A 24,411-nucleotide genomic window follows, 5' to 3' on the forward strand; every position below is an offset into this window, starting at 1 on the left:
AGGTTCTTGCCTTTCTAGGACGTTTTTCCAAGCTACCGTGCTTCTCCCTCTGCATTGCTTGCTCTTTGGGGTTTTAGGCTGGGTATCTGTAAAGCACTTTGTGACAACTGCTGATGTAAAAAGGGCTTTATAAAATACATTTGATTGATTGAATGTGAGTGTAGGGGCCTGCTGGTCAGTGATGTCAGGTGACCTGTGTTGAGGAGTAGAGTGTATTCCAGTGGAGAGGTTTAAAAGCATTGGATTGGTGTAAGATAAGCGTGGGCTAGAAGAACTTTCCACCATATTTCTTACAACAGTCCTTTCCTTTTAAACCCAGGAAGTGAACAGTGGCTATAGAATTGGGATGCAGACAGGATGTCTGAAGGGGTTTATTGGAAGGTAGATTACATGGGAGAGGAGATGGAGGGCTGGGAGAGACAGCAGAACATGTCTTCTCTCTCCTTCGCTCCCTTTCTCTCTCTCTCTCTCTCTCTCTCTCTCTCTCTCTCTCTCTCTCTCTGTCTCTCCTCCATAGCCCCTAGGGTGGTGACATTAAATGAATATTGTTCAAGAGAAGGGCAGTTATTCAGCATTTTCTTTCCTTGTGTCTCTGTATCTTTCTCTGAGTGCCTATGTATTCTTTTTTGTGTGGTTCTGCAGGTGTGTGTGTGTGTGTGTGTTTGTGTATGTGTGTGTGTGTGCGTGTTTGTGTATGTGTGTGTTTATTCTATATTCATGCTGCAATGTGTGTGTTTTTCCTCTCTTTGTCAGGTTTAAAAGCAGTTCTCTGGCATCCCTCTGAGGCTGATTTCTCCCAATGGGCTCGATAAAGAGGACTTAACAGGCCACTTGGTTCTCCTTGAGTAATGGACTGACACTGATCTAAAAAGTCAACAAGAATCGTCTCCACACAAAGATGTCTTTAAGTCTTTCAGGTTTAAAGCAGACTCCTTTTCTATGCATGACTTTAATGAAAAGAGAAACACTACTTTCAAGGAGTGGAATTGAGGTGACATTATCCATTGACCTGCTGCACAAAAGCAAAGTAGTGCAAAGATGGATCTTTCCAATCCAACTTGGCGGTCCATTTAGTGCTAACAGTGATGACATGTCCAAAGCCGTACCCACAGCCAATGGTTGCATACAGCCCTCACCCTGTCTGAGTCAGCATGTTGGGCAAACAAACGTGCCGTGATAGGACATTCTGCTGTTATGATACCAAAGCCTTTGGGCGGAGCTGAGCTGTGTGTTAGTGAGTTAGTCACCAAGCCACCAGGGATAATATTTGGAGAACAAAGGCCTGGGTGTACTGATCTGTCCACACACACACACATTACACACACACACACACACACACACACACACACACACACACACACACACACACACACACACACACACACACACACACACCACACACACACACAAACCCCGCACACACACACCAACACGCACACACACACAAACACCACACACACACAAACACCACACACCACAAAAACACCACACACACACAAACACCACAAAAAACACCACACACACACAAACACCACACACCACACACACACACACACACACACACACACACACACACACACAATACACACACACACCACACACACACACCTCCCAAAACAAAGATAGGAGGGGACTCACAGACACAGACAAAGCAAATTATTGGTCCAAGCACATACACACCCCACATACACACCTTTGCACATACTATAATTTTACCTGGGCCTATGTACACACTTTCCCAGGGTGGGATTTACGAACCGGGCATGCAGGGCTTCCAAGGGTCAAGATATTTTTAGATAGCATATGTCATAAGCCATGGCAAAATATTGTAGAATTGCAGGAAATTTGCTTTAAAACTGCAAAATGTTCTGTCAGCCTCATGACAAAATGTGAAGAATAGCATGATAAAACTGCAAATGTTTCTCACTGCCCAATGGCAGAATGTGTTGAATTGCAGGAAATCAGGCTCTGCACTTTCCCACCCACCACACACACACTTGCACGCCCGGACGGACACACGCACGCACACACACACAACAAACCCCTCGATGGCTCTCTAGTATTCTTATGCTTGACAGTGGCCCTCTCCAATACTATATTTTTTTTCCTTCTCACACCAAGCTAGTCAGTGGATTCCCCAGACAGAGGGAATCATGTGTCACACGCAGACTTAGAATAGCAGAGCGAAATAGGCCTAGAGAACTTAATACCACAGAGCCAATCATCAGGCAGGGGTGAACTATACAGATAACAATGTTGTTCCTCTATATATATCCTATCTAACTTATACATATAGTAGGGTATCCTGCCTCTGGCTTAGCCTCTACCACTGCAGTGCAACTGTAACATAGCCATCCACCAATATTCACTCCCACCCACATGGGCACCACTAGCGCCCTCCCTGCAGCTACTTGGCACAGTACCAAGCCTGCCAAACCACGCTATCCCTCCTCTCACCCCCTTTAGCATCCCTCCCCTCAGCCCAGCACACAGCACGCCATTAGTATCAAAGTGCTAGCTAAGCTACCACCCACCACCCACAGTCGGCTGCCTGGCTACCTGCTGGAGAGGCTGGTAAAAATGGAGGTTAGCCTATAAAAACGAACAAAGGGCCCATAGACGCGTGACTGAAGGCCAGAACACAAGACACTGTTAAGTGAGAAAAGGTTTGGGAAGATTTAATCCTGTTGCTTCTGCACCATTATTTGCCTGTTTGTGGCCAGACTGTTAGCTTGCACGATTCTTGCCATTCTCCTTCGACCTCTCATCAACGAGCTGTTTTCACCCACAGGACAGCCTCTGACTGGATGTTTTTTGTTTGTCGCACCATTCTCGGTAAACCCTAGACACTGTCGTGCGTGAAAATCCCAGGAGGCCGGCCGTTTCTGAGATACTGGAACCAGCGCGCCTGGGACTGACAATCTTACCATGCTCAAAGTCACTTAGGTCATTCGTTTTGCCCATTCTAACGTTCAATCAAACAGTACCTGAATGCCTTGATGCCTGTCTGCCTGCTATATATAGCAAGCCACTGCCACTTGACTCACTGTCTGTGGGAGAGAACCATTTTCGTGAACGGGGTGGTGTACCTAATAAACTGGCCACTTAGAGTGTATAGTGGCATCACTATTAGCTCCATGAAATCTGCAGCGACATGGGTCATCTGTCAAGTCAGGTGCCTGTCCTGTCCACCAATGAGAAGCTTCGATGTGCTGCCTCACTGGTGACACCAGCCAAATGACCGTTCTCCAGCAGCCTGACTCAAGCCAGTCGCTTGGCTGCCTGGCTCCATCCCTGTGTGTGTGTGTGTGGGTGTGTGTGTGGGTTTGCACAGTCACAACAACAAATCCATGCGATATGATGCGGCAGTGCGTGATCTCATCAGCAGAAGCCCTCGCTGAGCAATACTTAGAAATGACCCTCCTGCCCCCCCACCTCCTATACCCTTCCCCCTCTCCTCAGCCCCTCTCTTCCTTCCTGCACCTGCACTGAATGCTATCTCAGCCAGACGCAGATCTAAGAAGCTGTAGAGCACAGAGAGATACACTACATGACCAAAAGTATGTGGACCCCCTGCTCGTCGAACATCTCATTCCAAAATCATGGGCATTAATATGGAGTTGGTCCCCCCTTTGCTGCTATAACAGCCTCCACTCTTCTGGAAAGGCTTTCCACTTAAGGTTGGAACATTGCTGCAGGGACTTGCTTCCATTCAGCCACAAGAGCATTAGTGAGGTCGGGCACTGATGTTGGGCAATTAGGCCTGGCTCGCAGTCGGCGTTCCAATTCATCCCAAAGGTGTTTGATGGGGTTGAGGTCAGGGCTCTGTGCAGGCCAGTCAAGTTCTTCCACACTGATCTTGACAAACCATTTCTGTATGGACCTCACTTTGTGCACGGGGGCATTGAATTGTCTAGAGTGTCATTGTATGCTGTAGAGTTAAGATCTCCCTTCAGAGGAACTAAGGGGCCTAGCCCGAACCATGAAAAACAGCCCCAGACCATTATTCCTCCTGCACCAAACTTTACAGTTGGCACTATACATTGGGGCAGGTAGCGTTCTCCTGGCATCCGCCAAACCCAGATTCGTCCGTCGGACTGCCAGATTGTGAATCATGATTTATCACTCCAGAGAACGCGTTTCCACTGCTCCAGAGTCCAATGGCAGCTGACGCTTGGCATTGCGCATTGTGATCTTAGGCTTGTGTTCAGCTGCTCGGCCATGGAAACCGATCTCATGAAGCTCCCGACGAACAGTTCTTGTGCTGACGTTGCTTCCAGAGGCAGTTTGGAACTCGGTAGTGAGTGTTGCAACCGAAGAAAAACTATTTTAACGCACTACAAGCAACAGGACTTGGCGGTCCCATTCTGTGAGTGGCCTACCCCTTCGCGGCTGAGCCGTTGTCCACTTCACAACAACAGCACTTACAGTTGACTGGGGCAGCTCTAGTAGGGCAGAAATTTGACAAACTGACTTGATGGAAAGGTGGCATCCAATGACGGTGCCACGTTGAAAGTCACTGATTTCTTCAGTAAGGCTATTCTACTGCCAATATTTTCCTATGGAGATTGCATGGCTGTGTGCTCAATTTTGTACATCTGTCAGCAACGGGTGTGGCTGAAATAGCCGAATCCACTAATTTGAAGGGCTGTCCACATACTTTTGTACAGTATATACAGTGCATTCGGAAAGTATTCAGACCCCTTGACTTTTTCCCCATTTTGTTATGTTACTGCCTGATTGACTGGGCTGTTCACAGGGAAGAAGACATTACTCAATTCTCCGTACTGATCTGAGTGAGAGAACGCTTAGAATATAGCCTTTTTAAACTACCGAGCCAAGCCTAAACAAATATATATTTCACATGGGGTGGTAGAGGTTAGGTTCAGCGAGATCCAACACCTTCTGCCACCACTTAAGAGGCGCTAGAGACCGGTGACGCCAAGCAGAGCAGAGATGTTAGATAATTACACACACACAGCTCTTATCAGACGACATTACCCTCACAATATAATCTCTCAGATCCTTCATGGCAGGTTTAAAGGGCTTTTCTCCCAGATCCTTGAGGGCAGGTTTAAAGGGATTTGCTCCCAGATCCTTCAGGGCAGGTTCAAAGGGCTTTGCTCCCAGGTCTTTCAGAGCAGGTTTAAAGGGCTTTGCTCCCAGATCCTTCAGGGCAGGTTTAAAGGGCTTTGCTCCCAGGTCCTTCAGGGCAGGTTCAAAGGGCTTTGCTCCCAGATCCTTCAGGGCAGTTTTAATGGGCTTTGCTTCCAGAACCATGCAGATCTATTTCAGACAGTCAGGAGTTATACAACCAGTCTGACAGGGACCAACGTGTGGAGCTAACAGGAGTTATACCATCATTCAGACAGGGACCAACGTGTGGAGCTAACAGGAGTTATACCATCATTCAGACAGGGACCAACGTGTGGAGCTAACAGGAGTTATACCATCATTCAGACAGGGACCAACGTGTGGAGCTAACAGGAGTTATACCACCAGTCTGAGACAGGGACCAACATGTGGAGCTAACAAGAGTGACCTGTCCTTCTCTTCCTGGTGCAGCCAATCCAAAACGTTGACAGTGAAGTGCAGTCAGCACTGAGAGTAAAGAAAGGGGAGCTTCAATCAAGGTCTGCTTTACTAGACATTGTCTGACCACTTTGGAGGTCAAAGACTAACTCCAGCTCTCTTATGAAGCACACAAAAAGAGGACCCCACCAAACATCTATAAACTATGACAATCAGTCATGGAGGGAAGGCGCGGGGAACTACAAAGCCCATCAGCAGTCCCTCTTTCCTCCAGGGAAAGGCCACCGCTCACAGGGTGCAGAGAGATCGCAGACCTGGTAACCTCTGCTAAATGGAACGGAAATACATTTCCCATTGCTTTTCTGCCGCAACACTGTTAACTACTCACCGCTACTACCCCACACATCCTTCTTCAGCCAATGATCCAGCATGGCAGCTAACTTCAGCCGGCTGCAGACCTGGACTGCGTCCCAAATGGCACCCTATTCCCCATGGGCCTGGGTCAAAAGTAGTGCACTACATAGGGAATAGGGTGCCATTTGGGACGCAGTCCCAGTGTGCTCAGACTGCAACAAACCCGCCGCACAGTTAGGCCTACATTATAATTCAATACCAATAAAAACAGCAGGGAGTTATGCACTTCCACTTGATACATGCTGTCAGTATACAACTGTTTGTCAGTATACAACTGTCGGTACACGATCTGACACATTCTACGGTAAATGGACAGACTGATTCGAGATGCAAATCCTTCTAGAAGAAAAGTAATTAAAGATTAGGAGAATTGCTGAGGCAACATCATGCAGTGCATCAGAAAAGCAAACCAAATGTATTCTTCTGATGAGCAGTCTAATTTGGTTGTGACGTGCTGTGAAAACGCACGTGTGTGCTGGCAACGAAGAGAGGATGGAGAGGACAGGGGAGGAGAGGAGGGAGAACAGAGGGTGGAAATTAGAGGAGAGGAGAGGAGGGAGAGGAAAGGGGGAAGACACTGTCAGGAGTTGAGAAGAGAGGAGAGGGAGAAGAGAAGAGAAGAGAAGAGAAGAGAAGAGAAGAGAAGAGAAGAGAAGAGAAGAGAAGAGAAGAGAAGAGAAGAGAAGAGAAGAGAAGAGAAGAGAAGAGAAGAGAAGAGAAGAGAAGAGAAGAGAAGAGAAGAGAAGAGAAGAGAAGAGAAGAGAAGAGAAGAGAAGAGAAGAGAAGAGAAAAGGTGACAATGAGAGGAGAGAGAGAAGAAGGGGGGAAGACGAGAGAAGAGGGGAGGAGAAGAGATTTGAAGAGAGGAGAGGAAAGGAAGAGGGAAATAGGAGAAAGAGGAGAGGAGGCGGGAGACAAGAGAGGAGAAAAGAGGAGAGGGAGGTGAGTTAGTATTGGGGAAATAGAGAAGTTGTGGGGAGAGGAGCCAAGCCCAGTGGATTATCCCAGTGACTGGAGAGACTAGAGCGACGGTAGTGGAGCTCACTGGGGAGAGGATCCTTGTCTCTTTAACTGGCTTTGGATGAGCTGCTGTTTATCGGTGTAGCGACTCTCCTCTCGGCGGCCAAATCCACGCTAATCTAATCAGGAAACAGCCATTCCCATTCAACCAGTCAATCGGCCGAAGAGTATTACCCCCACCGACACGGAAAGGGTTGGAGCGGGTTAGGTTAAGGGTAGGGTGGAAGACAAGCTTTTTACACCAGGGTTAACAGTTTGCGGTGGGGATTTGGAGTCATCTGTATGGCGGATTTGGGTACCCCATTGTGAGCCACAGGCTAGCTAATCTTCATTACCACACACAATGACAGGGCAGAGAGAATGGCACTCGGCTGGAAATGAGTTCGGCGAAACAAAAGAGCTGTGGGGGGCGGGGGGGGGGGGGGTGATAACAGAGGCAGAGGCAGAAGAGAGAGAGGGGAGAGATAAAGGGAACAGCGAACCGGAAAAAGTCAGCTTCCTCTTCATACAGTTGCCAGTCAAAAGGCTTGGTGCAGATACAGAATGGGCATCCAAGTCACGTCATCCAGAATGGAGAACAGGCTAAATAAACTGTCTCTGTACAGATAAGACCTATTAGGGTTTGTTCCTGTCTGCTGCACGGTGTTACGGGTGGCAGGATGCCTAGCGGTAAAGAGCATTGGGCCAGTAACAGAAAGGTTGCTGGTTCAAATCCTGAGCCGACTAGGTTAAAAATCTGTCGTGTGCCCTTGAGCAAGGCACTTAACCCTAACTGCTCCTGTCCCACTGAGGTTAACTAGGGGTCAAGAGGGTGAACTCCACTGATTACAGCATTAAGATATGCTCCCACTGAGGTTAACTAGGGGTCAAGAGGGTCAACTCAACCAACCACTGATTACAGCATTGAGATATGCCCCCACTGAGGTTAACTAGGGGTCAAGAGGGTCAACTCCACTGATTACAGCATTGAGATATGCCCCCACTGAGGTTAACTAGGGGTCAAGAGGGACAACTCCACCAACCACAGCATTGAGATATGCTCCCACTGAGGTTAACTAGGGGTCAAGAGGGACAACTCCACCAACCACAGCATTGAGATATGCTCCCACTGAGGTTAACTAGTGGTCAAGAGGGTCAACTCCGCTGATTACAGCATTGAGATATGCCCCCACTGAGGTTAACTAGGGGTAAAGAGGGACAACTCCACCAACCACAGCATTGAGATATGCCCCCACTGAGGTTAACTAGTGGTCAAGAGGGTCAACTCCGCTGATTACAGCATTGAGATATGCCCCCACTGAGGTTAACTAGGGTTCACGAGGGTCAACTCCACCAACCACTGATTACAGCATTGAGATATGCCCCCACTGAGGTTAACTAGGGGTCACGAGAGTCAACTCCACCAACCACTGATTACAGCATTGAGATATGCCCCCACTGAGGTTAACTAGGGGTCACGAGAGTCAACTCCACCAACCACTGATTACAGCATTGAGATATGCCCCCACTGAGGTTAACTAGGGGTCAAGAGGGACAACTCCACTGATTACAGCATTGAGATATGCCCCCACTGAGGTTAACTAGGGGTCAAGAGGGACAACTCCACCAACCACAGCATTGAGATATGCCCCCACTGAGGTTAACTAGGGGTCAAGAGGGACAACTCCACCAACCACAGCATTGAGATATGCTCCAACTGAGGTTAACTAGGGGTCAAGAGTGAAAAAGGCAGGATCTTCAGAAAGCAGGTTACCGCACCCTGCTACGGCCTTAGGTGACGGGGTTAATGTTCATGAGGTCAAAATTGTTTACGTGTGTGTGATTGCAAATTCCCTCCTCCAGGTTTAACTGGGTGGATGTATAAGCCAGAAGAAAGAGGCAATCTGTCGTTCTTCCCTGTCTTCATTCACACAGGAACGCTTTTAAAACAAACCTCAGGAACACAGATAAGCCAAGCTGCTTAAATATTGAACAAAATATGTCTCTGTTGCCACTGCAGCGGGCTCTCCTCCAAGAGAATAGGCTGTTTAGTGTTCTGTGCCCATTGAGGACTGTGCCGTGGAAGGAAGCACGCAATGTTGCTTGAACCCACTCACCCCTCTCTGCCCCGAGTTTGCCTCCTCAGTGAAACGCTGAAACAGAGTGAAAGCACTTTTAATCCCAATTTCCTCCCTATAACTGAGCCTCTTTTTATAACTGAGCATCTTTTTATAACTGAGTCTTTTTTAATAACTGAGCCTCTTTTAATAACTGAGCATCTTTTTATAACTGAGCCTCTTTTTATAACTGAGCCTCTTTTAATAACTGAGGCTCTTTTAATAACTGAGACTCTTTTTATAACTGAGACTCTTTTAATAACTGAGACTCTTTTTATAACTGAGACTCTTTTAATAACTGAGCCTCTTTTAATAACTGAGACTCTTTTTATAACTGAGACTCTTTTAATAACTGAGCATCTTTTAATAACTGAGCATCTTTTTATAACTGAGCATCTTTTTATAACTGAGCCTCTTTTAATAACTGAGCCTCTTTTAATAACTGAGCCTCTTTTAATAACTGAGCATATTTTTTATAACTGAGCCTCTTTTAATAACTGAGACTCTTTTTATAACTGAGACTCTTTTAATAACTGAGCCTCTTTTAATAACTGAGACTCTTTTTATAACTGAGCCTCTTTTAATAACTGAGCATCTTTTAATAACTGAGCATCTTTTTATAACTGAGCATCTTTTTATAACTGAGCCTCTTTTAATAACTGAGCCTCTTTTAATAACTGAGCCTCTTTTAATAACTGAGCATATTTTTTATAACTGAGCCTCTTTTAATAACTAAGCATCTTTTAATAACTGAGCATCTTTTTATAACTGAGCCTCTTTTTATAACTGAGCCTCTTTTAATAACTTTTAATAAATATTTTGAGTGAAGACAGAAACACTACAACCAGACTTTTTCTTCTGTGTGTGTGTGTGTGAGTGTGTGGTGTGTGTGTGTGAGTGAGTGTGTGTTGTGTGAGAGAGTGTGTGTGGTGTGTGAGCTGTCTGTCACATGGACACAGGGCATAGTATGAGTCAGACACTATAGTAATGTAGTCTGTAAACGCCTCTAAACAAGAGACTGGACCTCGGTTTTGTAAGCCTGTATTTGATTGGTTCAGGCTTGGAAGCCTATTTTGTAATGTCCCATTATATATATATTCCATATATTTAGAAAAGTCAGTCCCAAAGCCCCATCCAATCTAAACCACAGGTTCACATCTCTAGTCAAAAAGATGTCGTGAAGACACTCTTTCATGGTACAGGGATCTTTTGTTACCCTATAGTTAGTTTCCACCTTAGTCACGTAGCACCAGATCTCAGACATTAGAGGACTGACTTTAGGAGAAGTTGTAAACACGACCTCATCTCATCTCAACCCAACCACAACCATTCCCCAACTCACCTTTCTACAAGCCATATCAGGGCTAGTATTCCCTGTGTTTGTTCACCACTTACCGAGAGAGTGCCATTCACTTTGCACTGAGAGATCAGCCACAGGTGCTTGAGTGAGTGTTTGAATGAATGAATGAATGAATGCTTCCCATAATGGACTGTGTGCAGAGGTGTGCTTGATGTTGCATGGTTGGTTGGAGCTATGGGGGACCGTGTTGAAGGAAAACATTAGACCGCAGTCCCTTGGTGGTGGGTTCACTGGTTGCAGCAGTTCAGGCTTAAATCATTCAGACTAGTTGTGATTTAAGTGAACATATGGGACCTGCTCCACTGAACCTCGTAGAGAGAGTGATCCCAGCAGGCTACAACAAGAACACATCATTATACAGTAGGGTATGTAGAAGTATACAGGTAATAATGTACACAGATCACACCATCCACATAGATCCTGTGCCTTGCTAAAGCTCCCTCTCACACACACACACACACACACTCCTCCCCCTCACACACACACACACACACACACACACACTCACACACACTCTCACACAAACACACACTCCTCCCCCTCATACACACACATACACACACTCACACACACTCTCACACAAACACACACTCCTCCCCCTCATACACACACATACACACACTCACACACACACACACACACACACACACACACTCACACTCACACACACACACTCACACTCACACACACACACACACACACACACACTCACACACACACACACACACACACACACACGCACACACACACTCCTCCCCCTCACACATACTTCCACTCCCCATCCCCCTCCAGACACACAGTCCAACATTATTGATGGACTCCTTATAAAACACAGGCTGTTCCCTAAGGTATTCCCGGCAACATCACCGGGACTAAAATAGCTAGCGACCCAAATACCTTCCCCCCTGTTGGAACTGTCTGAGGCGCCCAATGTTACACCAAAGCCATTTGTTTTTAGTGGGTAATTAATTTGCTCGTTTTTATAACCAAATGTTTATGGCCTATCTAGGCCAAGAGTGTACATTAATGTAGTGGGTCAGGGAGAGGTGGGGGATACAGTCAATTGTGTGTTGCCTGGGAGACAGAACATCATAGATATACATTTGCTCTATGATTGCTGCAGGACACAACCTGGTGTCACAAGATTACAGTAAATAGGATCAACTGGTTGAAGGATATCCTCTTTGGCCAAATATAGGCCTTCTATAGGTTCTATACTGGTAGTGCAATGAGACAGACCAATAGTACTGTACAAAACCATGCCACTGATGTAAGTAGAAGACAGTGAGGAATGACTTGCCCCAGGATTCATTAAACCACTGAAGGATAGATAGTCTGGAGACTTTACCAGTTCAGCAGCCTAGCATTCGTTTCTGTAAAACCAGCCACGCTCCTCTCCTCCAATCCCAGCAGTTAGCCTGTAGCTGCTATTGCAACATAGGTGGTTTGGTGAACCACAATGTAACTGACCGGGGTTCAAATCTAGGTCTGAAGTTAGCCCTCTGAGCTAAAGCCTAGGCATTACTGTCTATAGTATAGACCTAGCCTAGCCACCGCTGATGCACTACAGCTGACGGTGTGTATTGTATTCCAGTAGCTGGGTCCAGCCAGCAGCCTGCATTGCTCTGAGTGAGAGACAGCAGAGGGAGGGAGGGAGGACATTACATCGAGGTCCTGACACACACTGGCTGACTGGAGAGCGGCCAGGTCGTGTTGGAACTGAGGAAATGATTACTCAGAGCATATGGAAATACCGCTGGGTTTGCATATTGGGCCACAGAGCTGAAGGCACACAGCCCTACACACACAGGAACTCTGCCTGCCTGTCCTCTCTCTCTCTCTCTCTCTCTCTCTCTCTCTCTCTCTCTCTCTCTCTCTCTCTCTCTCTCTCTCTCTCTCTCTCTCTCTCTCTCTCTCTCTCTCTCTCTCTCTCTCTCTCTCTCTCTCTCTCTCTCTCTCTCTCTCTCTCTCTCTCTCTCTCTCTCTGAGGCCTGTAAGGTTATAGTATGCATGCCCTGCTCTTATTGGGCAACTCAAAAACACCACATCTTCAGCATCCTACAACAAACCTCTTCTCAGTGCCAAGACTACCCTGAACACCACATGACGGGTTGCGACATCCCTGAAACGCAATGGCACAATTCTCTAATGAACATAATGGAACTCACCACTTCACCCCATGCTAGGTTGGGGGGGGTTGAGAACGGAGCAGAAGACATTTCTGTTGTTCGCTGTACCATTTAGACAATAAAGTTGTATTCTACTCTAAACAACCATACAAGTTGGTTCTTCATCCCTGACAGTCCCTTTTAGGGAGCCGTACGCCCGTGTGTCCTTGCTGCCGTCGCCATGAGGCTCTTAAGGCCTGTGACTGATGAGGGTGACATTAACAAACACAACCTTCAGTGTTTACACTTGGTCAATGGTCCTTGTCTCTCCTTGTGTCTCCTTCCATCTATGAAGACACAGTGGATGATGCCAAGGTCACTTTACATTCTGAATCTAACCACATGCCTCCATGTTCCCATTACTGCACTGTACTCTCATGTGATCAGTCCATGTGATCAGTCCCTCACTTGCTCATTCATCTCAAACTCCCTCACCGTCACCCATGGGTAACTCTATATCCCAATCTCCCTCACCATCACCCATGGGTAACTCTATATCCCAATCTCCCTCACCGTCACCCATGGGTAACTCTATATCCCAATCTCCCTCACCGTCACCCATGGGTAACTCTATATCCCAATCTCCCTCACCATCACCCATGGGTAACTCTATATCCAATCTCCCTCACCGTCACCCATGGGTAACTCTATATCCCAATCTCCCTCACCATCACCCATGGGTAACTCTATATCCCAATCTCCCTCACCGTCACCCATGGGTAACTCTATATCCCAATCTCCCTCACCGTCACCCATGGGTAACTCTATATCCCAACCTCCCTCACCGTCACCCATGGGTAACTCTATATCTCAATCTCCCTCACCGTCACCCATGGGTAACTCTATATCCCAATCTCCCTCACCGTCACCCATGGGTAACTCTATATCCCAATCTCCCTCACCGTCACCCATGGGTAACTCTATATCCCAATCTCCCTCACCATCACCCATGGGTAACTCTATATCCCAATCTCCCTCACCGTCACCCATGGGTGACTCTATATCCCAATCTCCCTCACCGTCACCCATGGGTAACTCTATATCCCATCTCCCTCACCGTCACCCATGGGTAACTCTATATCCCAATCTCCCTCACCATCACCCATGGGTAACTCTATGCATGCTGCCAATATGACAGAGGCTGAATCATGCCTAAGCCACAGGCGTTTACCCTCCACTACGTTCCTGTCTGTAAGGCTTCCCCATTCTGTCTCTGGGTGCATCTGAAATGGCATCCTTTTCCATATATAGGGCACTACTTCTGATCTAAAGTGCACTACTTTTTCACTCTCTCCTTCCCAGTAAAGGACTCTTTGGCTGTTACTAGACGTCAATCCTTGCTTCCTCCATCCTTGTTTCCTCCATTCCTCTCCTCTCTCTCAAAGACCATTGGAGGAGGAGGTCAGGGGGGGGGGGGGGGAACCTGGGATCCTCTCCTCCAATCCACTTTACCAGAAAGGATAGAGAAAACAGATTTGACAGCTAGTGTCATTTTCAGAAAGAAGACCCAACACGGGCTTGGGGCTTGGGACATGGATGATTCTCCATTCTCCAGACCTCGATGTTCCATGGATAAGTGGGATTATTGTTCCAGACTAAACAAACAAATGACCCTGCCTGGTGCTCGGTGCCGGCTGCTTAGCAACAGGTGTTGCTAGACTAGAGAGATCTGAGGTTGATTTTGTGTTTGGTCTTCAACAGCGGTTGATCATTGATTTGGCATACTTGGACACCTTCCATTGATGTTTGTCTGGGGTCAAAGGTTATAGAAGAGCAGAGCAGACAAGTAAAATACCATGTAGCCTTGGTACACTCTGCTCAGTTGGAACAATTCTCCATGGTTTTAGATAACAACAATGATTAACCTTCTCTGAGGTAATCGTTGAATTGAAATGATGGTTGATGTTTCTATATCACATGTTGAGAGAGAGAGAACGAAACAGAGACAGACAGGCAGACAGACAGACAAACAGACAGACATGCAGGCAGGTAGACAGAGACCGAGAGAGGGGGAGGATAGAACAATGTCTGAGCCTTCTCTCTCTCTCTCTCTCTATGGTTGCCATGCCAGGATGAATTGCGACGAGGCATGTCGGATCACTCTAAAGCACTGTAACAGCTTCCCATCTCCACTCAAATGATGTGAAAGTCATTGCCTGGCCATGTGTGAGTCTGGTGTTAGAATAAATGACTGGCTCCCTCTCCCCACTGTTAATCAAATCCCCCCAGGCCGGGTTGCCAGATATTCTCGACGTGCTCGTCCAGCGCGGAGATGACAGAACCCATACATAAAGACGTGCTTTCCCTCCTCCTTTCTCCTCTTCCTCATCCCCCTCTTCCCCCCTCTCCTCTCGTCGTCTCTCCAAGCGGGTGCTACTGACGTGACAGCCACTCCTCCGAACCAGACGAGCCAGACAAATGAATGCATCGTCTCCTCCCTCCATCCTCTTCTCTAGTTCATCAACACTTCAACCTCTCCGTCGCCCCCTTTTCAATGCATCACCCACCCATCACTCGCAATCATCTCCTCGCTTGTTGAATGACGAGCTAACCTCTTGGAGGAGCAGACATTGTGGTCCGATCACTTAAAAGACGTGCTCTGGGGTCAGAGCGTGACCCTGACACTCAACACACGCACAATTATGAAATTATTCACATTGGAGTGCTTGAATGCAAGTTGAATAATGACGGCTTGCTTTTAGCAACAGCCTTCTAAAATGCTTGTATGCATGTTATTTTTCTCTGTGACAGTGTAATAGGAATCTCATTAAGAATCTCCTTGCTGTCAGTCATTGTATCTGGTCTGAATTGCACTCTAAACTCTATTGTTCAATGTTAGATACACACAGACCTGGTGGTCCAGTCTATGTTAGCTTTAGATACATTAGATCAGCCTGGTGGTCCAGTCTATGTTAGCTTTAGATACAATAGATCAGCCTGGTGGTCCAGTCTATGTTAGGTTTAGATACATTAGATCAGCCTGGTGGTCCAGTCTATGTTAGGTTTAGATACAATAGATCAGCCTGGTGGTCCAGTCTATGTTAGGTTTAGATACATTAGATTAGCCTGGTGGTCCAGTCTATGTTAGGTTTAGATACATTAGATCAGCCTGGTGGTCCAGTCTATGTTAGGTTTAGATACATTAGATCAGCCTGGTGGTCCAGTCTATGTTAGGTTTAGATACATTAGATCAGCCTGGTGGTCCAGTCTATGTTAGGTTTAGATACATTTACATTTACATTTTAGTCATTTAGCAGACGCTCTTATCCAGAGCGACTTACAGGAGCAATTAGGGTTAAGTGCCTTGCTCAAGGGCACATTTACGTCATTTAGCAGACGCTCTTAACCAGAGCGACTCACCAATTGGTGCGTTCACCCTATAGCCAGTGGGATAATCACTTTACAAATACATTAGATCAGCCTGGTGGTCCAGTCTATGTTAGGTTTAGATACATTAGATCAGCCTGGTGGTCCAGTCTATGTTAGGTTTATATACATTAGATCAGCCTGGTGGTCCAGTCTATGTTAGGTTTAGATACATTAGATCAGCCTGGTGGTCCAGTCTATGTTAGGTTTAGATACATTAGATCAGCCTGGTGGTCCAGTCTATGTTAGGTTTAGATACATTAGATCAGCCTGGTGGTCCAGTCTATGTTAGGTTTATATACATTAGATCAGCCTGGTGGTCCAGTCTATGTTAGGTTTAGATACATTAGATCAGCCTGGTGGTCCAGTCTATGTTAGGTTTAGATACATTAGATCAGCCTGGTGGTCCAGTCTATGTTAGGTTTAGATACATTAGATCAGCCTGGTGGTCCAGTCTATGTTAGGTTTAGATACATTAGATCAGCCTGGTGGTCCAGTCTATGTTAGGTTTAGATACATTAGATCAGCCTGGTGGTCCAGTCTATGTTAGGTTTAGATACATTAGATCAGCCTGGTGGTCCAGTCTATGTTAGGTTTAGCCAGCTTCTCTCTATCAATTAACTGTCATGCCATGGTCTGATGACTTAGCTACAGCAAATAGAATATAATATAACTTTATTAGACTTAGCTACAGCAAATAGAATAGAATACAACTTTATTAGACTTAGCTACAGCAAATAGAATAGAATATCACTTTATTAGTCCATCTCAGATGGAAAATCTTCTTTTACTCTGCTCCCAGCCCCCCACACAACACAAACACACCCCATACTTACAGAATGGGGTTTTCTGTTAGGCCTATTTCATCTTGAATTCTGTCCTCCTGTTTTCTAAGAAATGGCCCCTCAGTCATAAGATAGTGGTTCCTGAGTACTGTGTAACGCACTCCTGAGAGGATGTTCAACAACATAAAGCTCCCTTTCATAAACCGTGTGTCATGAGTGGTGTTAGCTCAGGATAATCTCTGTCCTCTCCATCCTCTCTCCATCGACATGATGATTATCTATTTGATTACTGCCATTGGAACAAGGCTTTGCTCACCAACGTCTGTCTTCTTGCCAATTCCTTTGAGATGGTATGATAGAATTGGTATTACGTCGGTTCATTACTTTGAAATGTGGAGATCTGGATCATATCAGATGATGATAGTGCAGTTTGAATAATGATAGTGATTTATCATAGAATTTACTGCACGTCTGATAATATTTCACTATGAATGGGGAAATGAATGAAAAATGAATGGAAAAATATGGACAAAATACTACAATTGAATTGAATGAATCCCTCGATAACTGAATGGCTGAATTGAAGACTGCTCCTAACAGCATCAGAACAGAATCGGGGAGAAAACATGGCCCCTCTAGAGAGGAGTGCAAGGCTTGGTGGTGAAGGCAGCCACAGAATAAGCTAGATGTATACTGTATCTCCCCATACAGACCATGCACTCACAACCCACTGAAGCTTATCAGAAACACAGCAGTCTGAGTCTCAGAGGTCATGTCCTCACGTGTGTGTGTGTGTGTGTGTGTGTTTGTGTGTGTGTGTGTGTGTGTGTTTTTGTGTGTGTGTGTGTACGCGTCCTCTTACATACTAACTAAGGAGAGAGAGAGAGAGAGAGAGAGAGAGAGAGAGAGAGGGAGGGAAGGAAGGAATGAAGGAATGAAGGAAGGAGAGAGAGAGAGAGAGAGAGGGCGAGGAAAGGAAGGAAGGAGATCGAGAGAGGGAGAGGAGGGAGGGAGGAAGGGAAGGAAGGAAGGAAGGCAGGAGAAGAAAGGAAGGAAGGAAGGAAGGAAGGAAGGAAGGAAGGAAGGAAGGAAGGAAGGAAGGAAGGAAGGAAGGAAGGAAGGAAGGAAGGAAGGAAGGAAGGAAGGAAGGAAGGAAGGAAGGAAGGAAGAGAGAGAGAGAGAGAGAGAGAGAGAGAGAGAGAGAGAGAGAGGGAGAGAGAGAGAGAGAGAGAGAGAGAGAGAGAGAGAGAGAGAGAGAGAGAGGGACGGACGGAAGCAGGGAGGGAAGGAAGGAGAGAGAGAGAGAGAGAGAGAGAGAGAGAGAGAGAGAGAGAGAGAGAGGGACGGACGGACGGAAGGAAGGAAGAGCAGGGAGGGAAGGAAGGAGAGAGAGAGAGAGGGGGGGGGGGGAGGAAAGGAAGGAGGGAAGGAAGGAGAGAGGGAGAGTGTAAGTGCTCTCCTCCTCCAGTCTGCATGCTATGTGTAAGAAAGCAGCTGGGGCCCTACTGAGGATTACAACACACACACACACACACTGCCAGCTGGCTGCAGACAGGGTCATGGTTAACAGGTCACTAGAGATACTCCGGGGCAGATTCCCCGGTCAGTCAAAGGGAAAGCCGGTTCCAGCCAGTCCAGCTCCATGTGTGTCTCTTCACTCTTCAGGATATTATGTTTTTCTTTTTCTTTGACTCCCTCTATCACTCTCTCTTTTTCCTCTCTCTCTCTGCTCCTGCAGGCTTGGCCCAGTGGACTGTGAAATGTGAAACCCTGCAGTAGTGAATGTGCATGCTTGGCACTTCACTCCTCTACCTCACTGTCCTCCTCTCCTCTCCTCTCCTCTCCTCTCCTCTCCTCTCCTCTCCTCTCCTCTCCTCTCCTCTCCTCTCCTCTCCTCTCCTCTCCTCTCCTCTCCTCTCCTCTCCTCTCCTCTCCTCTCCTCTCTTCCCTTCTCTTCCCTCTCCTCTCTCTTCTCTTCCTCTCCTCTCCCCTCTTCCCTCTCCTCTTCTCTTCCCTCTCCTCTCTCCTCCTTTCCTCTCCTCTCCTCTCTCCTCTCTTTCCTCTCCTCTCCTCTCCTCTCCTCTCCTCTCCTCTCCTCTCCTCTCCTCTCCTCTCCTCTCCTCTCCTCTCCTCTCCTCTCCTCTCCTCTCCTCTCCTCTCCTCTCCTCTACCTCACTGTCCTCCTCTCCTCTCCTCTCCTCTACCTCACTGTCCTCCTCTCCTCTCCTCTCCTCTCCTCTCCTCTCCTCTCCTCTCCTCTCCTCTCCTCTCCTCTCCTCTCCTCTCCTCTCCTCTCCTCTCCTCTCCTCTCCTCTCCTCTCCTCTCCTCTCCTCTCCTCTCCTCTCCTCTCTTCCCTTCTCTTCCCTCTCCTCTCTCTTCTCTTCCCTCTCCTCTCTCTTCTCTTCCCTCTCCTCTCCCCTCTTTCCTCTCCTCTCCCCTCTCCTCTCTCTTCTCTTCCCTCTCCTCTCCCCTCTTCCCTCTCCTCTTCTCTTCCCTCACCTCTCTCCTCCTTTCCTCTCCACTCCTCTCTCCTCTCTTCCCTCTCCTCTCTCCTCCTCCCCTCCCCTCTTCTCTCCCAGTCATCTCTCCTCATCAACCACCACCGCTGCCTGCCAGGCTGCTGGAGATCTCCACACACGCACCCACACATGCACCTGCACACACACGCACGCACACAAACATGCACGAAAGCAGCTCCTCTATACAGACATGCTACATCACTTTCTCTCCATTTAGAAACCTAGCACATCTCTGATACAGTAGAGTGATATTGTCAGCCATGTTGCTTGAGTACTGACTAGACACCCCTTATTGTGAGTGAGCCCTGAAGGACAAAGTGAGTGTGTTGGAGGGCAGACAGCCTGTGTCTGTAGGTCAATGTCAGCCAGCCCTTGTGTTACAGTGTAGCCATTACAGGTCCATGCGATGTGGCCAGTGATAGGTCTACATCTACCAACTGGGTATACAGGGAATAACAAATTCCTTCAAGTCAAGGCAGCTGGTCAGTCAGTCATGTGACAAAACAGGCAATGTGCTCCTCCTCAGGTTATGGTTGGGTGCTGAATCCGTATATTGTATTGTACATCCTATTCATTTTCTATGGTCTTCAAGTCTCACCTCGTGTAGGCCCAGCAGCTGATGCCATAACCATCTGATTTATGCCCTGCAGACAGGGAGGAGGGAACACCACGACAATGCCAGTCGTGACTAACATATGGTGCCCTTTAAAACCAAGGTTCTTTCACAGCATCCGTTAAAGCATCACATCTCTACTGTGGGCCACAGCATTAAGACAACGTTGTTCCATGTGTCAGACAGAGCTTTATGTGTTTTATACAGGCAATATTTCTCCCTGGAGGTGGACAATGCCAGTCGCATGTCCCTGAGTGGCTAGTGGGAAGTAGACAGGTCTGTTATAATGACTTATCTGGTCTGGGGATGTCAACTCAAGACCTGGAGACATCTTTCATTCTCTCACACAAACATCTTGGAAATATTGCAAGCATATACATTGTAAATACAATAGGCAAACAGTAATATGTCTGTGTCTCTAGAGTAAAACCTCTAGTAACCTAAACAACATGCTTGGAAACTACAGCAGGCCTATGTCAGATTGATGACAGGTTTTATTCCCCCAGGCCAGGATTCTACCAGATTGATGACAGGTTTTATTTCCCTAGGCCAGGATTCTACCAGATTGATGACAGGTTTTATTTCCCCAGGCCAGGATTCTACCAGATTGATGACAGGTTTTATTCCCCCAGGCCAGGATTCTACCAGATTGATGACAGGTTTTATTCCCCCAGGCCAGGATTCTACCAGATTGATGAAAGGTTTTATTCCTCTAGGCCAGGATTCTCACAGATTGATGACAGGTTTTATTCCCCCAGGCCAGGATTCTACCAGATTGATGACAGGTTTTATTCCCCAAGGCCAGGATTCTACCAGATTGATGACAGGTTTTATTCCCCCAGGCCAGGATACTACCAGATTGATGACAGGTTTTATCACCCAGGCCAGGATTCTACCAGATTGATGACAGGTTTTATTCCCCAAGGCCAGGATTCTACCAGATTGATGACAGGTTTTATTCCCCCAGGCCAGGATACTACCAGATTGATGACAGGTTTTATCACCCAGGCCAGGATTCTACCAGATTGATGACAGGTTTTATTCCCCCAGGCCAGGATTCTACCAGATTGATGACAGGTTTTATTTCCCTAGGCCAGGATTCTACCAGATTGATGACAGGTTTTATTCCCCCAGGCCAGGATTCTACCAGATTGATGACAGGTTTTATCACCCAGGCCAGGATTCTACCAGATTGATGACAGGTTTTATTCCCCCAGGCCAGGATTCTACCAGATTGATGACAGGTTTTATTTCCCTAGGCCAGGATTCTACCAGATTGATGACAGGTTTTATTCCCCCAGGCCAGGATTCTACCAGATTGATGACAGGTTTTATTCCCCCAGGCCAGGATTCTACCAGATTGATGACAGGTTTTATTTCCCTAGGCCAGGATTCTACCAGATTGATGACAGGTTTTATTTCCCCAGGCCAGGATTCTACCAGATTGATGACAGGTTTTATTTCCCTAGGCCAGGATTCTACCAGATTGATGACAGGTTTTATTCCCCCAGGCCAGGATTCTACCAGATTGATGACAGGTTTTATTCCCCCAGGCCAGGATTCTACCAGATTGATGACAGGTTTTATCACCCAGGCCAGGATTCTACCAGATTGATGACAGGTTTTATTCCCCCAGGCCAGGATTCTACCAGATTGATGACAGGTTTTATTTCCCTAGGCCAGGATTCTACCAGATTGATGACAGGTTTTATTCCCCCAGGCCAGGATTCTACCAGATTGATGACAGGTTTTATTCCCCCAGGCCAGGATTCTACCAGATTGATGACAGGTTTTATTTCCCTAGGCCAGGATTCTACCAGATTGATGACAGGTTTTATTTCCCCAGGCCAGGATTCTACCAGATTGATGACAGGTTTTATCACCCAGGCCAGGATTCTACCAGATTGATGACAGGTTTTATTCCACCAGGCCAGGATTCTACCAGATTGATGACAGGTTTTATTCCCCAAGGCCAGGATTCTACCAGATTGATGACAGGTTTTATTCCCCAAGGCCAGGGCAGAGCCATGTCAGTAATACAGTAATATGACATTTCTCAATGGCTACATAGTATATCAACTGACTGCTGTAATATCTGGTGTGTGACTGGACACTGATCTTGACTGGACACTGATCTGGAAGCCAATTAAGAAGGTGGCTAGAGACAGTAGAGCCATGTTCATGGACCACTGACTGACCACTAGCCTTCATTTACACACAAGAAGAACTCTACTGGCACAAGTAGCCGGCATCAAATGACCATGCACTGCTGTTGCCTGCAGCCCAGCGATGCTGGTGGCGAGAATTATCCTCCCAAACCGCTTCCATCCAGTGCAGGTGGATGGCATACCGCATGGCAACCGCATGGTTCTTTAAATGCCTTTACATGCACAGCGTAAAACAAGAAACATCGAGACTTTATGCTATAGAGAAAACTGAACGTTTACATGTTGTCTTGCTTGCATAGTAAGTGAAACAGTTTACTTCCCACCAGACCAGTGTTGAATAACGCCTGCAGCCCCATGGAAGGTAGAGCAGAGCGTTGGGTTCACCATGTGTCTGCCGGCGTGACATTTCACGAATGAGCCTGTGCAAATAAAGACTTTGACACAATGTGACTCCGAAACCCCGAGGCTTGACTCCTGGACCATATCATTCCCTCGTTATAATCCCTCTCCTCCCATTCCCCATTTCCACAGCATCTTGTAAAAAGACCACTTGCTTATCTCGAACGGCAACCCCTATGCATCTGCGTTAATACATTATGCGTTAGAATGGGGGAACCTCCTCTCCTCATGCCGCCGACGGTTTCAAAATAAGTAATCCGACGGAAGCAGATGTATTATTTAGGCACAAAGCACTGTTTTTATTATTCAGAGATCTACATCTTTCCTGTCTAAATTATGACCGCTTTTCCCTAATTGCTTTTGACAGCTGAGACCATGCGCACCCGTCAGAGTGAAGGATACAGCAGCCGCAGCGAATAACAACATGCGCTCGGCTCAACACAGAACAGCACTCCGCTATTAATATCATAACACAATCATACTTTGTCCAAGTTTACATTGCGGCCCTGTCCCTATTAAACTCCATGTTTCGAGTTAATCACACAGGGCAATATTCTTAACAATAGCCTAACAATACATCGGTGCAGATTGAATTGCCTAGTATGAAGATGTAATTGCAATAGCGCAGCAGTTTCATACACTCATCTATTTAACAAGTTACTATTACATGTAGGCTATAGAATAGTCAACCTCTCTCTGAACTCGTGATCAAGGTATTGGAGGAAAGTTAACGCCTATGTCAGTGATTCGAGAGCAATTCGGCGGCTTTGCCAGACCCTCATCAGCAATTTAGCAACAGCTAACGATTGAAACTATAGATATAACTAACGATTGAAACTCCATTGTCACCTGCTGCCAGTTCTCCTCCAGCGAAGGCATCGCAGAGAAGTAGCCGGTATCATGCACGAGCTGGAGTTCCTGAAAAATACCGTGATTCGCCAAAACGTCCATGATGATGCTCTGTATATAGAGTGCAGAAAGGAGACTGTTCCACGAAAAAAAAGGAATCCGGCTGTGCCTAATCAAATGTCCAAATCCATGTTCGTGCCAGTTCAATCAGGAAATATAATGCATAGAAAGAAGCATAAACAGATCCGAAAGAAGGAAAAATATAGTTTCACTATTTGCTGGGGACTCTAATGAACAAGTTTATACTTGGTTCTAATGAACGAGTTTAGACTTGGTGTGAGATCAAAACTTGCAGTGATGATGGAGGCTCCATGTGTATCCGTAGGCTATTGCTAGGTAGTAACCTTGCTCAACCCCAAGATGCTTTTCCCCCGCGCTCTGCGTCCGCAGGAAAATTGTCGGGCTGGATGGGAGTAGGCAACACACATAGCGAGCCAAAGGAGGAGGAGAGTAGCGAGTGGAGGGGCGTGGACATACACGTCAATCAACTCCGTGCGTGGCCATATAAGGTGAATGGAGTTGAAGAATTCCGCCAACGGGGCGATTTGACAGGTTAAGGTGTGTATAGGGGAGGGGCTATGCAAAACAATGGACCTCAATAGGCTCTCCCTTCCTGTCACTCAAGCAATATATAGGTTTGAAAGGTGAGCTATTTAAAGGAGCCTATAGACATGGTAAGCGGCTCATTTCGGCCAGTCTACAAAAATAAGTTACAGCGCAAGCATCTACATTTACATTTTAGTCATTTAGCAGACGCTCTTATCCAGAGCGACTTACAGTTAGTGAATACATATTTTTTTTATACTGGCCCCCCGTGGGAATCGAACCCACAACCCTGCCGTTGCAAACGCCATGCTCTATCAACTGAGCTACATCCCTGCCGGCCATTCCCTCCCCTACCCTGGACCAATTGTGCGCCGCCCATGAGTCTCCCGGTCGCGGCGACAGAGCCTGGATTCAAACCAGGATCTCTAGTGGCACAGTTAGCACTGAGATGCAGTGCCTTAGACCACTGCGCCACTCAGGAGTACAGCCATGTCGTGGGCTCCTCGAATAGGCAG

At 46.8% G+C, this 24,411-nt stretch overlaps 1 protein-coding gene across 1 annotated transcript in view; it reads right to left on the reverse strand.

Moving 5' to 3' along the window:
• LOC311109463 (Krueppel-like factor 7) overlaps positions 1–23,392 on the reverse strand; it is a gene marked incomplete at both ends in the record, with an annotated part of 37,213 nt that extends 13,821 nt beyond the window's left edge. Inside the window, one exon of the mRNA XM_084152380.1 lies at positions 23,291–23,392. Within this exon, the coding sequence (XP_084008506.1) occupies positions 23,291–23,392 (102 nt within the window). The remainder of the gene's footprint in view (positions 1–23,290) is intronic.
• Between the last annotated feature and the right edge of the window lie 1,019 nt (positions 23,393–24,411).

This window comes from Coregonus lavaretus (assembly GCF_964263955.1).
Source record: "Coregonus lavaretus genome assembly, chromosome: 35".
NCBI lineage: Eukaryota > Metazoa > Chordata > Actinopteri > Salmoniformes > Salmonidae > Coregonus > Coregonus lavaretus.